Genomic DNA, 18,376 nt, shown 5'->3' with positions numbered 1-18,376 from the left:
GGTATTTTATAAATTCCCGGCTTCCGCAGTAGCAAATCATCCTTCACCGATCCCAGCAGATCCGAAGTCTTAGAAGGTGGATGAAAAACCACTTTCACATGAAAATTATTAAGAATCCTCGTTATTTTAAAGGAGATATTTCCAACGAACGGAAGAAAAGCTAGGGACTTGGTTCATGCGTTCTCCTCTTTATCCACTTCTCGATTCCTAGCTTTAGTTGAGAAGGTGCTGTTAATTTGCCGGGTCGAGTATCCATTGTCTCTGAACATTGTCCTTAAATGTGCAAGTTTTTTAGTCAAATTCCCTTCAACTGACACCGTATGTGCCCTGTGCACAAGGGTGGCTAACTTTTTTATGGAGGATTTTGAGGAAAGAGTACTTGAATCAGCGGTTTGTAAACCAACTGTTTTTTGGAGATACGTCGATGATACTTTCATAGTGTGGCCCCACGGAGAAGAAAAGTTAATGGAGTTTTTTCATCATCTTAACTCCATTCAAGACAATATTCGATATACTATGGAACTAGAGAAAGACGGTTGCCTTCCATTCCTGGATGTTTTGGTTAAACGGAATAGTGACGGCTTGGTGGGACATTCTGTTTATCGTAAGCCCACTCACACTGATTTGTACTTGCATTCTTCAGGTTGCCCAAACCATTAGTGTGCTGAAAACACTTGTGCACAGGGCATATACGATGTCAAATGCAGAGAATTTGTCCAAGGGACTTGCACGTTTAAGGACGGTGTTCAGAGGCAATGGATACTCGACCCGGCAAGTTAACAGTCAACTAAAGCCAGGAGTCGGGAAGTGGATAAAGAGGAGAACGCATCAACCAAGTCCTTAGCTTTACTTCCCTTCGTTGGAAATATCTCCTCCAAAATAGCGAGGATTCTTTATAATTTTCATGTGAAAGTGGGTTTCCGTCCACCTTCTAAGATTTCAGATACGCTGGAATCGGTGATGGATGATTTGCTACTGCGGAAGCCGGGAATTTATAAAATACCGTGTCAATGTGGTATGGCCTATATAGGACAGACAACGCGTACATTGGAAGGGCGTTGTACAGAACATCAGCGTTGCACTCGCCTACTGCAACCCAGTAAGTCTGCAGTCGCGGAACATTGTATTTCCAATGGACATTCAATGGAGTATGATAAAACTTCGATTTTGGCCACAGCAAGAATCTTTTGGGACTCCATTACCAAAGAATCCGTTGAAATACGCATTGGGGAAAATCTAATGGACCGTGACAGTGGTTACCAACTAAATAACGCGTGGAATCCCGTCATCTCCGAAATTTGCTCGAGACGAAGACGTCAGAAGACTTCGATAGCTACGGCCAGCGACAGTACCGACGGCAGCTGAGTCTTGCAGTTCCACCAGCGAGGGCGCTGTCGCTGGGCGGTGTGGTCCTTCTGCCTCCGCGACTTCGACGCATTCGCGGCAGTACCATCAGCGCACTATATAGGACGGAGCGGAGAACGTCTTTGTCAGTCCTCGTTTGACTCACCTGAAGATGGCTGCCAGTAGTTCAGCCGAAATATCGTGGAATGCAGTTTACGACGACCGGCTGCAATCTCGAAATCTCTTTGAACATGTCCATAGAAAGTCTTTTCTTCATTGTGGTGGTGATATTTTCAAATCGTTGGTAAAATTCTTGATTTGATCTTAGGCGGAAAGTAAATCTAAGGAGTTTTCTTTCTTTCTTTTCCATGTCTGAAAGTCCCTTCCTGGCTATTGTCTCAGATGCATATCAACATTCAGGTTTGACGACTGTGCTGTAGTGTTGGAATTTGCCCTGGTATGAGAGTGATTTAGATTTGTATGTGCTCTGACACAATCTGAATGCTGTTTCCATTTTTCTTGCCCGTTATTCAGTTGCTGCCTTTTCATTGTTGTTTGGAGTCAAAATCTATCCTAGGTACTTGAACTTCCGAACTCTTTTGATGTCGCCATACTTGGTCCTCATTGTCCAGACTGGATCAGTGGCATTTATGTTCATATGGTGTTTTATCAAAAGATATTTGCAATCCTGCTTTCACTGCTGTTCCCTTGAGGACTTCAATCTGTTTAGTTGCAATTTGCAGATTCTCTGCAGAAATGACTATATCATCTGCATTCAAATATAAGCCCAGACTGTTTGCGGCCTAGCCTGATTCCATTTGGAAAGTTGAACTGACTCATTTCTCTTCGCCATTTTCTGATAACTTTTTTAAAAACAGTTGAACAAGATCGGAGAGAGACTGTCTCCTTGTCTCAAACCTGTTTTGATTTCAAAGGGCTCTGACAGTTATCCTAAAAATTTAATTTGTAGTGGGGTGTTTATTAGTGTTTGCTGAATAATCCTCGTTGTCTTATCATCTGTTCCAAATTCTATCAGCACTTCTATTACTGTGCCTCTATATACGCAGTCGTACGCCTTCTTAAAGTCCACAAATGTCATGATCACTTTCTTATGAGCTGCTAGTGTATTTGTTTTGATTAAGGTTTGATGGTAAACATCTGCTCTGCACATTATCTTCCCTGTCCTAAAGCCAGCTTGATATTCACCTAGTTGTTGACCTGTATGTTGTTCTACTCTACGTTTGAGAGCAATGGCAAGGATCTTGTATGCTACTGGTAGAAGTGATATTCTTCTGTAATTATTGACATTGGATTTGTCTCCTTTCGTGTGCAATGGGTGGCTCTCCATTCTTCTGGTATCTCTCCCGAGAGCCAGATTTTTTGAAAAAGTCTTTTAGTCATTCCAGGAAACTGGCTCCTGCGTACTTCAAAAGTTCCGCAACAGTTGAATCTTTATCAGGCACTTTGCTGTTTTTCAAACCCCTGATGACCTCTCGTATTTCCTCTTTATCTGTAGGGGTGGAATCAGGAAGTTTGTTTCATGGTTTCTGGAAGGTTAATTTTTCCGTTGTTGGGTCACAGTTGAGCAACTCTTAGAAGTATCTAGCCAAGTGTTCGCAATTCTGTTTGTTCTTCATAATAAATTTTCCCTGATCATTTTTGAAACAGATGTTGGGTGATGAGTAACCTCTAAGTTTTGATTTAAATGTCTGATAGAAGCTTCTGGTGTTGTTCTTCTGGAAATTCTCTTCTAGCTCCTTTAATTGATCTCTTTCAAACCACCGTTTGGTGTTCCTAATTACTTTTGCTGTCGCCCTCCTCTGGGTTTTAAATTCTTTGAAGTTCTGTTTGGTAGAATTCCACTTGTTCCCAGCTCCAGAACATTTCCGTAAGGCATCTTCACATTCGTCATTCCACCGTGGATGTTTCTTTTTGTTAGCAAGGAAAATTGTTTGTTTCGCTGCTTCCTGAATCTTCGGAGCCATTTTGTCCCACTCGTTGGAGTTCAACGTGTCAAGTTCATGCTGATACTTCACAACTATTTCCTCACTGATTTTCAGTTCTTCATTTCTGTACTTCTGTATTCTGAGGGTTTTCTTTCTCCGAATGCCAGGGATTGGTTGCACTTTGACCCTTGTCAGATAATGGTCGGAATCAAAATTAGCACCCTTCTGCACTCTGACGTTCATTGTTTCCTTCGAGCTGGTGATCTCTACGTGATCAATCTGAAATTCTCCTAACATTGGATTGATCGTCATGTTTTCATATGCTTTGGAGCCCTCTTAAACTGGCTGGAGATAATTTTCATTCCAAATGATTCACAAACATCAATCAAAAAATGGTTCAAATGGCTCTGAGCACTATGGGACTCAACTTCTGAGGTCATTAGTCCCCTAGAACTTAGAACTAGTTAAACCTAACTAACCTAAGGACATCACAAACATCCATGCCCGAGGCAGGATTCGAACCTGCGACCGTAGCGGTCTTGCGGTTCCACACTGCAGCGCCTTTAACCGCACGGCCACTTCGGCCGGCTAAACATCAATCAATCTATCACCATTTCTGTTTCTCCTTCTGTGAGCTACATATTTGTCCACATTGTTCCGGAATTTTCTCTCTCTTCCAATCTGGGCATTGAAGTCCCCCATAATGATCTTGACATGCTTCTCTGGGGTTCTAAACAGTTCTTCCTCGAGTTGAGAGCAAAATTTTTCTATCTTCTCTGTGTTCATTCTATTGTCTTCACTGATTAGCGCATGGGCATTGAATATGGTGTTAATTTGTTTCCACTTGCAAGAGTTACTATAGACAGTCTAGGAGATGGAGATCTGAACTCTACTATAGCTTCGGCCGGCCGCTTGTGTTCTAGGCACTTCAGTCTGGAACCGCGCGACTGCTACGGTTTCAGGTTCGAATCCTGCCTCGGGCATGGCTGTGTGTGATGTCCTCAGGTTAGTCAGGTTTAAGTAGTTCTAAGTTCTAGGGGACTGATGACCTCAGATGTTAAGTTCCATAGTGCTCAAAGCCATTTGAACCATCTACTATAGCTTCAGTTACAGAATTATGAATGAAGGCCGTTCCAAGGAATAACACTGCACTCTTCGTTTTCTCTGGTTTCTTAACCTTGATAGCTGGTCGTCCTTTCAGGATCCTGTAATTGCCCATAGCTGACACTTCATCCGCTGTGAATCTTGTTTCTTGGACTGCTAGAAGTTTGATTTTGTATTCATCAAGTACTTTGGTCAGTTGCTTTTGTTTTCCAATTTTCAATAGGGTGTTCACGTTAAGAGTACCAAAGAAGTGTTTCTCCTTCGTTCTGAGTTTGCGGGGCGATGGATCCTCCGATTGATCCAAACATGATGGTGTAGGGCCCCCAGAATCCATTGTCCTACTTGAACCATCATTTTGGCCCCGGATTGAACCGACTGGGGTACTAGTTACCGCACATTGTGCCATGATGGTAGTTGCGTGGGTTTAGATTTGTGCAATAGGGTGAAACCTGGAGTAACTAGAACAGCCGTCCCTAACATGGAATCAGACGCTGACCAGGAAGCCGCCCGATACGGGAACAGTCGCGCCTAGGTTTAATGGGCTTTCATTATGGGGTTTGCTCCCCTCGGTTCTTCCGCTCTCAACGCCATTGGGAAATATCCTGCTTCCTCTTCTGCCGCTAAGACCGTTGACCTGCTTCGCCTAGTAACCCTAGGTAGTGGCCCTATAACAGGGTACCACCATCCGGAGTCAGATGGACCCTGGTTTTCTTACGAAGTTGATACTCCTCCTGCCCCTCCTTCCTCATCACTTGCACGTTGAGGCCCCGGGCTTGCAACCGGCAGTGGCGGAGTTCCAATATTTGTTATTATTATTATTATTAACAATATTATTATTTGACCTCAAATACAGTGGCACAAAACAAAGACAATAACAACTGTATACAGTACAGTACGACCGACAGCTTTAAAATTGATCGGTAATGTTTATGAAAAAACTTGTGAAAGCCACAAAAGTTTACCTTACACAGTTTCATGTACTCTGGACCCGAACATGAATACTTCGCAATAATATTTTAGTACAGGCGGAATAATGAGACATGCCTGATAGAAATTTTAAGATTCTGGGGATGCCTGGTCTTCTGCCTAAATCACGTATTTGAAGATACATTTGTAGTTCATCTTTTTATTATTGATTAGACATCGACATTTCCCTGCATTACAAGTTTAATTCTTCTGAAACTATTTTACTTAATTATTAATAAAACGCGTACAAACACAATATGAATAAATAAATAAATTTTCATCCGCCAGGAAGTTTCGTATCAGCGCACACTCCGCTGGAGAGTGAAAATTCTGGAAAAACGTAAACAGTGTTTAATTACGTGTAAGTTATTGATTGGCGACTCCATGGCGTGTTGTGTGCACCACGACCAAATAGTCGATAGAATTGGAAGGAAAATCAGCATTGGCCGTATTTTGCTGTTCTATTGTCAGCAAAATCGATTTTCGGTCACTTAGTGACCATCCTCAGTGCTGTAATATACAATTAAAATTGGTAGGCACTGGTATCAAGCTATAGCCACAAGCTTAGAGCGATCACATCAAATTGTGATCGCTCTAAGCCTGTGGTTCGAAACTGAAAACAGAAGAGAAGAAAAGAAATCAACTAGATCGTATTGATCCTAGGGAATAAAATCCGGTTTCGTAGCTGATAATCGACAAAGATTGGATGCGGGAATCTACAAAAGAAACCATAAAATTCTATTATTACTTATGAATTTAAAAAAAAGTTGATGGATATAGTGGACTTGACCCACTGTTTCACCAATTAATGGAAACACATTTTAAATTCGTTCGTCGAAGGTATGCTATAAGCTGTCTGCAACTATTTTGGTTTCACTTCTTCTGTGCCCTGAAAACGCTCCCCTTTTAGATTTTTCTCCATTCTAAGAAACAGAAGAAGCCAAAGAAAGTTTTTCTTTCATCCATCATGGGTATAAAATTAAGAAAATTAACACTTTCTTCCCGTACGACTGCAGAAGTAGAGCGACAACTTGTGCTATAGATTTCCCAACCAGGATGCAAAGCCTGATGTTAACACTTTATTCTGTTGTATACACGATTGAAAAATCATCGAATATAAGAAATGAAGTTTTCCTGAAACGTAATGGTTTATATGTGATTGACCTTCCACATGGCTGACAATTGGTCAACTGATATACAAGGTGCGCCTGGAAGTTCGGTGAATGGTCTCGGAAAATATCGGAAACAAGGGTTAGAAGCAAAATTCCTTTACTGGCCTGTAAAGTAATCATCATTAGCTACAACATACCTCTGACATCGATTTTAAAGCTGTTGGAAACCGTCAGCAAACGCTTACTGTAGACTCGCTAGAAGCACCGTGGTAAGGCGTTGTTGGACATCCGCGTATGTCTGCGTGCTTAGTCAGCTTTCTAGCTCATCGCGAGGTAACTGTTCTTCAGCACCCTCCTTATTTTTCTCCACATTTGTGGGCGGCAGACTTCCTCTTGTTTCCCCGCCTTAAGCTAGCCCAGAAGTGTTTACACTTCGCAGACGTTCCGTGTGATCTTTAGTTACTTACGGGTCTTTCCTCCTATATGGCATTTCACCGAAAATGTAAATTAAATGAAGTGTCTGAAACGTCTTTATCTTTCCAAATGTGTCGGTAGAGGAGTCGCTGAGCGTGTTCTTAAGTGTACCGAGAGAGGGACAAGGCAAGGGAACGCCCCCCCCCCCTCCCCCTTCCCCACCTATAGAAAAATGATATTACAATTTACACTAACCAAACTCACATCCTCTCCACCACAAGAGTGTTTATCAGTTCAGTATCAGACTCAAGAATGCCAAGACATGCAATGGATACTAACTAGTACTTCTTCTTCTTCTTCTTCTTGCGTTATGGAGTCTTTGGATCATAGGCAGCCCCTTCGTGAATTGCATTTTTCTTTTCTTCTGTTTACATGGCCGCAAACTTTGCTCTCTTCAGTCTGATTTCTCTTGATAGTGTCCCCTAATGCTTGCGGTACAGTTCTACTCTTATCCATTACTCACTGCTTCTTATAGGGCCTAATATTTTCCTCAGTATTTTCCTCGCTTCTTTCTCTACATATTCTACACTACTTCCTCCAGGTGTTATTGTCTCGCCGCATATAGTGCGGCATTCTTCCCCGTTTGCTTGTAGTGTCTGACCTTTGCGTCTACGAGCCCTGTTAAGTCATCAGGTGCATTATCTCTTATGTTTCGACAGATATGTGCAATTTCGTCTTTGCCATGTGTAGATGTGTAGCTACAGCCACGACCCCCCCCCCCCCAAAAAAAAAAAAAAATATGCCCAGTGTCGACGGAAATCGTCGGTGTATTTCCCATCACCAACAGAATCGCTTTTAAAGCAGAATTTTATCTGCCCATTCTACAGAGCTTTCGCAAAACTAGTGTAGTTCATCGATATGTGTTACCAGAGATCTTAAAACATGAAGATTAATCAGTACTCCATCAGCCCTGGCCCGCGATGATTGCTGCTGCCATGCTGCAGCGCTGCTCAGTCGCTGTTAGAGTATTCGTGTTCTACTGTCCCTGTCAGTACATATCATATATCGGCTTACTAATTTGAGACCTATCGAATGGGCACGTAGAAGTCCTCCTGAAAAATTATTTTGTTCGTAACGGGAAACAAACCGACGCTTTCCAACTGGGCGTTACATGAAAGGCATGGGGATCAGTATTTGTTTGGGGTGACTCCACGTACACACTGCAAAATCTAAATTGCAAATATCTGCCGAAACACCAGAGAAAATGTGTGTGAGGACTCTTAGAAGGGACGTCCGGTTTATTTATGGTCATACAGAAGGCCGACTTCATCTTCTTCATCCTCTCTATCTTTCTGTCATTGCTCCCATTTCTTTCTGCTATATGTTCTGCCAGATACTTAAATCTGTCCTCCTTTTGCACAGTGCCTTCTGTTGTTTTTGCAAATTCCTTGTGGTAATCAATGTCTTTGTCTTGTTGTAGGCGACATTCAGTCCCACCTTTTTGGGTATCTTGATTAAGTTGTCGAATTTTTCCGTTGTATCTTCTTCCACCTTACTTGCTATAGCTACGTCATCTGCGTAAACTAAGCTGTGTACTTGGGCTCAATTGTTCTGTTTATCCTCTTCTCGCGTCTTTGCTATTCACATTTTCTCGTTAATTTCTCTCCAGTGTCTGATCATCAACTAACGTGCTGTGTTGAACAAAACTGGTGACAACAGAACTCACCAGCCTTGATCTCACACTCTTCCGATAGTGCTCCTCACAATCTCACTCTTGCCTTTGTATCTGTCAAAATTTCCGTACTGACTAGTTAGTTACTTAGTTAGTTAGTTTCAGTTTCTATGAATCATTTTGCACGATACATCGTTATGATGTGGAACAATCAATCAATTCGCATCTCAGATTAGTTTATGCTACCTACTGAATCTTTATAAGACTTTTTTTAAGTATGAAGATGTGTGTTAATAATTCCTACACACCGCCTCTTAAACATTACGATAATGGAAAGTCTTCTACGGAATGGAACTTTTTCAGTTTGTTTTCAAATTGTACATTGTTATCTGTCAGACATTTTATATCCCCAGGTAAGTGATCAAAAATTTTACTTGTTGCGTTGTGTGCTCCCTATTGTGCTAAAGACAACCTTAAATGTGGAGTGACGATTGTCATTTTTCCTTCTGGTATTGTAGTTAAGTACATCAATGTTCCTTTTGAACTGCAGTGGATTATCTGCAACAAACTTCATGAGTGAATAAATATACTACGAAGCAGTAGTCTGAATGCTCAGTTACTTAAACAGATGTCTACAACATGATCGTGGGTGATTAGATTAGATTAGATTAGATTTACTTTCATTCCAATTGATCCGTAGTGAGGAGGTCCTCCAGGATGTGGAACATGTCAGAAAAACAACAATACATGACAAATATTTACAATTAAAACAAATAAGCTAATGTACCATTCCACAGGTCCCAAGTGGAATGATCGTCATTTTTTAATGAACACTAAGAGTAATTTTACAAATACTAATGTACTGAATTTAAAATAAAAAAGTTTTTTATTTATTTATAAGGTAATACAACTACTGTAATACTTATTTACAATGAACACATTACTGCACTGAAATGGTGCAGAAGTTAGATTATACTAACACACACACACACACACACACACACACACACATACACACAAATTTTCAATGAACACATTACTGCACTGAAATTGTGCAGAAGTTATGTTGTACTTATATACAAATCAGTTGGTTTTACTAAGAAATTCATCAATGGAGTAGAAGGAGTTGGCCACCAATAAATCCTTTAGGCTTCTCTTAAACTGAATTTCATTGGTTGTTAAGATTTTTATGGCTGCTGGCAAGTTATTGAAAATGTGTGTTCCTGAATAATGCACACCTTTTTGTACAAGACTAAGTGACTTTAAATCCTTGTGAAGATTATTCTTATTTCTAGTATTGATTCCATGAATTGAGCTGTTGGTTTGAAAAAGTGATATATTTTTAATGACAAATTTCATTAAGGAATAAATATATTGGGAAGCAGTAGTTAGTATCCCTAGTTCCCTAAACAGGCTTCTGCAGGATGTTCTTGAGTTCACACCACATATAACTCTCACTGCACGTTTTTGTGACCGGAAAACTTTAGCTTGGCTTGATGAATTACCCCAAAAAATAATCCCATATGACATTATGGAATGAAAGTAAGCATAGTATGCCAGCTTTTTCATTTTTATATCCCCTATGTCTGACAAAATTCGCATTGCAAACAGAGATTTGTTAAGACGCTTCAGCAGTTCTGTGGTGTGCTCCTCCCAGTTGAATTTATTATCAAGCTGTAATCCCAAGAATTTAACACTGTCCACTTCTTCTATCTTCTTGTCATCGTATGTTAGACATATATTCTTGGGACACCCCTTACAAGTTCTGAACTGCATGTAGTGTGTTTTTTCAAAGTTTAGTGACAAAGAATTGGCTAGGAACCAGTGATTAATGTCCACAAATATTTTATTGGCTGATCTTTCTAAGACTACATTTGACTTGCTATTTATTGCAATGTTTGTGTCATCGGCAAACAAAACAAACTTGGCATCTGGTAATGTTACTGATGAAAGGTCATTGATATACACAAGAAATAGTAAGGGCCCCAAAATGGAACCTTGTGGGACCCCACATGTAATTAGTTCCCAGTTGGATGAGGCCTGATAGCTTGATACATGTCTCTTTCCTAATAACACCCTTTGTTTCCTGCCAGAGATATAAGATTTGAACCATTTTGCAGCATTTCCTGTTATACTATAATATTCTAGTTTACTTAAAAGGATATTGTGATTTACACAGTCAAATGCCTTTGACAGATCACAAAATATACCAGTTGCCTGCAATTTTTTGTCTAATGAATTAAGCACATTTTCACTGTAAGTGTAGATAGCCTTCTCAATATCAGAACCTTTTAGAAATCCAAACTGTGACTTTGACAGTATGTTATTTGAGATAAGATGGTTATAAAGACGACTGTACATTACTTTTTCGAAAATTTTCGAGAATGCTGGCAACAGTGAAATTGGACGGAAATTTGATGCTATTTCTTTATCTCCCTTCTTAAACAGTGGCTTAACTTCAGCATATTTCAGCCATTCAGGAAATATTCCACTAATAAACGACTGGTTACACAGATAGCTTAATATGTTACTTAGCTCAGAATCACATTCTTTAATTAACTTTGTTGATATTTCATCATACCCACTAGATGTTTTTGATTTTAAAGATTTTATGATGGACATTATTTCTGTTGGGGTAGTGAGGGTCAAATTCATATTAAGGAAGTTACTTGAAATGTCTGGTCTAAGGTAATCCATAGCAGCATCTACCGAACCTGACAACCCCATCTTGTCAGTAACAGTTATAAAATGTTTGTTAAAAAGTTCTGCAACACTATACACATCTGTCACCAATGTATCATTTACTCTTAATGCTATTTGTTCCTCTTCATGCCTGGTTCTACCGGTCTCCTCCTTCACTATATCCCATATTGTCTTTATTTTGTTATCTGATATGATTATCTTTTCCTTGTAATATATTTGCTTTGACATCCGTATTACAGTCTTTAATATTTTGCAGTATTTCTTATAATGTGCTATAGCATCAACATTGGAAATGTTTCGGAGTGACAGATACAGTTTTCTTTTTGTTTTACAAGATACCCCTATTCCTCGAGTAATCCATGGCTTCTTTGTAGACTTTGCTCTAACCTTGGTAAGTTTTGGGGGAAAGCAGTGTTCGAATAAGGTAAGCACTTTATTAGCAAAAGTGTTATATTTTTCATTCATGCCATGAACGCTGTAAACATCAGTCCAGTGAATGTCTCTGAGGAGTGTCCTAAAATAATCAATTTTTGGCTTACTGACTACCCTTTTGAGCTCAGATTTAACAGATTTTATATCCTGTTCAGTATTAACATTTAACAGAAGGAACTGCATGTCATGGTCTGAGAGGCCATTGACTATTGGTTTTGTAATATAATTTTGTTCATTGGACTTTTCTATAAAGATATTATCAATGGCTGTTTGTGAGCAAGTGGCTATCCTAGTGGGGAACTTTACTGTGGGAATTAAGTTGAATGATAGTGTTACTAACTCAAACAAGTTCTTATTGGGAGAGTCTTTAAGGAAATCTACATTGAAATCACCAGCAACCACTATTTCTTTGTTTTTGGTTGTTAAATGGGCCAGTACAGCTTCAAGGTGGTTGACAAACAGATTAAAGTTACCTGCAGGTGCTCGATATACACTTAATATTATGAAGGATTTTTTGTGAAATTCTAATTCTGTTGCACATGCTTCCATATGCTGTTCTAGGCAAAATTTATGAATGTCTATGTTCTTAAATTTATGACAGTTCCTGATGAATGTGGCAACTCCTCCTTTCTCCATTTCTGATCTACAAAAGTGAGATGCTAACCTAAACCCTGTAACACTTAAAAGTTCTATACCAGTGGTCACATGATGTTCAGAGAGGCAGATTATGTCAGCTGGGTTTGAAGACTCTAATTCATCTATGCAGATAGTTAATTCATTAATTTTATTTCTCAGTCCTCGAATATTTTGATGCAATAAAGATAGCTGACATTTCTCATTGACTGAGTTAAGATTGGGTGGAGTTAAAATATCTGCTGACAGTTGAAAATTCTTAACCAATGGCTGTTTATGCTGATGTAATAAGCTGGAATTATGTTTTTTGATTTCTTTCTCAAACTGAAGATTTGTCTCAGTTCTAACCTCTCTTAAAATTTGCTTTCTTTCTGTCCTCCCTACCCTAAAAAAGGGTCTTTTCTGAATCCTATAACCACTGGTATTTTACCACTCATGATAGTGCCTCCCCCCTTTAACTTTCCTGCTATTTCCCCAGCCAATTTACCCTTCCTCTTCCTGTTGAGGTGAAGGCCATGCCTAGTATAATCCCACCTACTGAGAGAATCAACAGGAACCACACCAATGTGTGACCCTGCACCCGACATGAGCAGCCGTTCTAGCTCCAAATTAACTCTCTTGACAGAAGAGTTCAAATGAGGTCGGTCATGGCGCCCAAGAACAGATACAAACTCAACACTAGTATGCTTCGATGCTGACGCAATCTTCGCCAGGTCACACTCTATACTGTACCCAGGATCTCTGTCAATACTGTTACCTGCCCCACCCACTATAACCACGGTGTCTTCCTTAGTGAAATCTTTGCAAAGTGATCCTAAATCCTCTGTCACCTGCTCCAGACCAGCACTAGGTTTAAAAAAATTGGTGACCTGGTATTCTGATCCTAGTTCATCCTGCAAAAGTTGGTCAACACCTCTTCCATGGGAACTACCTAACAACAACACTTTCTTTCTCTTTACTGATTTCCCTACATTCTTACTTTTCAATTTGCTGCTGAAAGTTTGTTGTGCCCTGTCTACACCTGCAACTGCTTGAGGCTCACCAGCTTCTAACTGAAGCAACAGGTCAAATCTATTTTCCACATTCACCATAAAGCTGTCAGACAAAGTTCTAGGCCTGTTCCTCCTGTTGCCTGTTGCCACTTCCCACCTCTCTTTACCCTTCTCCCTCCTTAACCTGTCAAGATCTCCCCTGGCCTTGTCTAACTCAGCCTGAAGGGCGGCAATTTTCCCCTCCTGTTCTAGTATCTTCCTATCTCTACTACAAATCCTACAAAACCACTGATGAGTCTCGTTTACTTCCCCTATTCCCACGCCACTACAGTCACCCACATGGAAAAAACTACAGCACCCATCACACCAAAGCCCCGACCTAACAATTCTACGGCAAGTCAAGCACTTTTCACTCATGATAAACGTAATAGTTTATTAAGAATAAGTCAGTTAAATTACAGATAAACACGAAAATATGGTTACACAAATTTGGCCTATACGCAACTGTTTACGCAACTGTGTGCAAACAAAAACAAAAGTGCAAAGTTTCTGAAACAACAACTTAAACTTTACGCTACTTTCCGGAAATGCTAGTTAAATAATGAAGAGGTACGCTAAGTTAAATTGCTGGAGAGAGCAAGGAACAACTAAACGAAATTCTATAGATTTGCTTCAGCAGAACGTAAACAGAAAATACGACTGTACGGTCTTTTCGTGTTTTCTGCTATATTACGTAAAGAAAAATGAAACCTTTAATGGTAGACTTAAACGGCACACTAATACACTTATTTACCACGTATTCAGTACTAATCTATATGTTTTATAATCTAAAATGACTTATCTTTACGAGAACACCAAAACTCGCGCTAGTCGCCTGGCTGCAGGGCTGCCAACCATATCATATAATATTCTTGCAGCAAAACTTTACTCCACATAATATTATTGAATAAACATATGCAAAATGTGTTAACTTACTGATCTGTTTCTCCCCAAAATTTGCAATGATTGTAAGTACAAATGTGCTTGAACTGAGTTCCAAAACGTGTTTTTTTCAGTTAAAATTCTCATCAATATGGACATGCAATAATTTTGAAGCTTCCGTCATATTTATTATTTCCTCACCGTTTGTTACCCTTATCACTGGTGTAGTATGCATGGATGTGGAGAACTGAAGATGTTGTGCCATTGGCGGAAAACGATTCAGTGATATTTTTAAGAACATTGATTACAATTTGTTCTGTTTCTGTAATTTATGCCTGGATTAATTATAACACTAGCGTCATCTGCAAAAACAGCTAATTCTGCTTGTTGTATGTTAGACGGAAGTTCGGTTACATATATGAGGAACAATGAAGGACCTAAGACTGAGCCTTGGGGAAGCACATGCCTGATTTATTTTCAATCGAAATAACATCCCTGCACCATAATGGTCCAATTATTAACAAGGAAAACTCCCTATCACACCCTCTCAGATTTAGCGGTAAAGTGGCCCAATGGATAGCCCATCAAAAACTGAATACAGATCACGCATGAAAACAAGAAGAAGGTGTACCGAATTGTGAAAAAAATGAAGCAAAATAGGAACAGTGAACGGTCCAAGCTCAAGATGTGCAACATAGAGCGACATACAAGATCGATGTTGTCGTGATGGTGTGGTCACGGTGTTAGCGGGAGATCTGTGTTCAAATTTCCCTCCTGCCCATTTTTGTAACAAATTTATGAACTGTTCTTCCGGTCATTGACGTGTCTGTTCTCCTTCTGTAATTTGTAATTGTCATACTACACACTGGCTGTAGGATAAGAGTCATTTGGTCAGACTACAGTATATTACCGTCGCAAGTAAATGTGGTGACGGTAAGAGCAGGCGAGATGTCTTGAAGATCACTCACAGAAATGAAAACAGCAAATAAACTGTTGCGAACTATGCTACGACGAAGGACTTCAAGAGCCAAAACTTCCAAAATGGAAAGAAAGATGCCTAAACCATGGTACTCGTGTAGAACAAATAGGAGGTACGTATGTCTGGAGATCCCATTGTTACACGTCGCTGTTGCAAACGGACGTTACACCGCGATACAGACGGAAATTTGAATACTGCGAACAGACATGTCTATGACGGGACGGACAGTTCATAATTCTTTAAAAAAAAAATTAGGCACGAGAGAGATTTGAACTCGGATCTTTCCCTTCGCCATCCGACATCGTGATCACATAACCACAACGCCATGGTCTTCCAAATAGCTGGGTACTGTACATGTTGGTCTTTGATCTATCACTGTTTTTCTTTTGCTTCTTTTTTCCACAGTTCAGTATACCTTCCTCCTGTTTTCGTGTTCGATCTGTGTTCACTTGTTGAAGGGCTATCCAGTGGGCCATCTTAGCATTAAATATAATGGGAGAGGGATGGGAAGTTTCACTTGTAAGTACAAATTTTTGCATTCTTTTGGCTACATGTGACATTGTCTATTGGTTAGCTATACTATCAGTCCCATAAAACTTCAGGTTGTCTGGGGGAATACTGTGATTCACACAGTCATATGCCTTACATAGGTAGCAGAAAACGCCAATTAGTATTTCAATAATTGTGAAATGTGGTGAGTGAACATGCAAATGTAGTAGAGCAACTCTTCTGAAATACAAACCGTGATTCACTAGGGATATTATCCTTTATTGTTGGCTCAATTCTAGAACACATCACCTTCTCATAAATTTTGGAAAATAATGTCAGTGGTGATTCAGATCGGTATTTCTACGTGTTCCCACACCCATTTGTCGTGAAATCTTAAACCAGTGTTGTGCAATGTGACTTTGATTTCAGCAGAAAAGAAAAACGAAGCGGTGGAAGAGAAGAAGCTGGAGGTGACAGATGAGGAGATTCCGCTGGAGAAAGACAAGGACGCGGAGAGGCAGCTGGACGGCACCGTCTCCCGCAGGCGCCGCACTAGCACTGTGTGCTCTGTCGATGTTGACCCGGACATCGACTCGCACTCCGTGTACGGCTGGGAGACGCCCGCCACCTCGCACAAGGCCTTCGGCTCAACGCTCAGCGTCAGTGAGTACGCTCTCGATCTCCTTCAGTGGAAACCTTCATCGAGCTATTGCCATACTGAATTTATATCACTTTTTTTTCTTTATTGTATTTTCCCTTTATACAAAGGTGGGCCGGCAGCGACGTACAGATGCCGCTCTTCGGCCAACAGAAAAAACACTGGCGCACAGAAACAAAGAAAACACCGTTGCACTAAACACTGGTAACGATATTTGGCACAGAAAACATTGAACACTCTTGATGAGATGGGGAGGGGGCTGCCACTGGGTGTAGGGGTCAGGAAAGAGGAGAGAAGGAGGGGGGAAGAAGCCAGTGGGAGAAAAAAAGGGAGAAGGGAGGAGAGAGTGTAGGGTGAGGTGTGGAAGCCTGAGGCAGGGGAGGGGGGAAGAAGTGGGAAAATGGGAGAGGGGTGGGGAGAGGAAGAAAGGGTGGTGAGAAAGAAGAGAGAGGGAGCCCTGGAGGTAAAGGGGGGAAGGGGGAGAGGAAGGGAAGGATTATATTTGGTAGAAGGAGTATCTGGAAGGAATGAGGACATCAGCAGGGAGGGGGAGTTGGTGGAAGCCACCTTGGGCAAGGGTATGGAGAGTGTGAAGATGGAGAGCAGGCGGGATGCAATGGTACAGGTGCAGCAGTGGGGTGGGGTGGGAGAGGATGGGAGAGACAAGAGGGTGGGGAGGATCAAGCTTGCATGAGTTATATCACTCTTCTGCCTTTGAGTGTAGTTGTACATTGCCCACACAGAGCTGCAAGACCCTATACTTTACTACTGCTGCCGTCAGAACATATCAGGCATGGTCTTCTTTTATTCGCAAGATTCTGGTGCCCCTTGCTTATTATACAACCAGAAACACATAACCCTCCCACCTCGATTGTTTAAAGCAGGCATGGGCAGCCACAGAACACCAAAATATTAGAAATGCAAGGCCCGTGTCATGGCAAGGAAACGGAAAACGACAGCGACGCTCTAAGTGGCGTGGAAGTGAAGTTGGAGTACGAGAAATATGGCGCAAAAATCTGCGTTATTGCTTCTCGAAATACGAATACTGGATGATAACATTTTTCATTTATACTTTACGGGTCGCTCCGGTAGTCAGGTGATAGTCTATTTATTTGTAAAACTCAATATTCCAATTTAGATCTTGTGGCTATTATAGAATGAAAATTTTGTTCCTGATTATGATATTCTTGTGCGTATTGCATCCGTAATGTTGGGTGGGGCAAATGAATCCACACACACATATATATATAACAGAAGCTGCTTTTGTAGCATGCTGTTCTGTGGCTGCCAAGATCAATCCAATATTCATTAAGATACCACTAGATCAGTAAGTAAAGCTGTCACCAACCAGAACGTTACGGTATTGCAGTTCCTGTCTTATTAAAAAATATGATGCAAAGTTCCTTCTTAATGACCGAAATGTATTCGCAGTTGCAAATATGGACAACCATCAGCTATATAACGGAATAACGACAATGAAAATTTGTGCTGGATTGGGATTTGAACCCGCATTTTCCCCCCTACAGCGAGCGGTCGCCAAACCATCTTTTTTTTCGGTATTGTTAGGTTCGTTTGGTCTGGGCGAACGTCACATGACATCCGTTCAAGCTGATCGTCGATTCTTTTACTCAGTTTTCTTATTACAGAAGACAATCGGTCTTATGACCGAACACGCTGAGCTACCGCGCTGGCATTTGATGATTAGGACAACACAACACCCTGACCTTGAGCGGAGAAAATATCCGACCCAGCCGGGAATCGAACCTGGGCCCTTAGGAGTAAACCATTAGGCTATCCGAGCACGACTCTCTGCCACATCCAGACTTTCATATGTCCTCAGTCATGCGTCAACAACCTGCACTCGTGCATTCATTATGTATGTTTTCGTGCAGGAGAGACATTTTATTAGAAAGTCGCTCGCCCGTTGTCGGCGGATAAATATTACATTGCCTGCATGTCAGAAGGGTGTCGTATTTCTGAACAATATAGGTACTGGCCATGAGTCGTGTTC

The 18,376-nt window shown here is 40.8% G+C and overlaps 1 protein-coding gene across 4 annotated transcripts in view; it reads left to right on the top strand.

The window, feature by feature from the left end:
• The window catches only part of LOC126251895 (uncharacterized), a 247,780-nt gene that overhangs the window by 187,508 nt on the left and 41,896 nt on the right, over nucleotides 1-18,376 (top strand). For 3 of the 4 annotated variants that reach the window (XM_049952609.1, XM_049952610.1, XM_049952607.1), the window contains one exon: nucleotides 16,137-16,370. In XM_049952609.1, the coding sequence (XP_049808566.1) occupies nucleotides 16,137-16,370 (234 nt within the window). The remainder of the gene's footprint in view (nucleotides 1-16,136; nucleotides 16,371-18,376) is intronic. The other variant, XM_049952608.1, reaches the window with a different exon arrangement.

This window comes from Schistocerca nitens, chromosome 4 (genome assembly GCF_023898315.1).
Source record: "Schistocerca nitens isolate TAMUIC-IGC-003100 chromosome 4, iqSchNite1.1, whole genome shotgun sequence".
Classification (NCBI taxonomy): Eukaryota; Metazoa; Arthropoda; class Insecta; order Orthoptera; family Acrididae; genus Schistocerca; species Schistocerca nitens.
The sequence above is the reverse complement of the archived record's forward strand: the minus strand, read 5'-3'. Positions and strand labels throughout refer to the sequence as shown.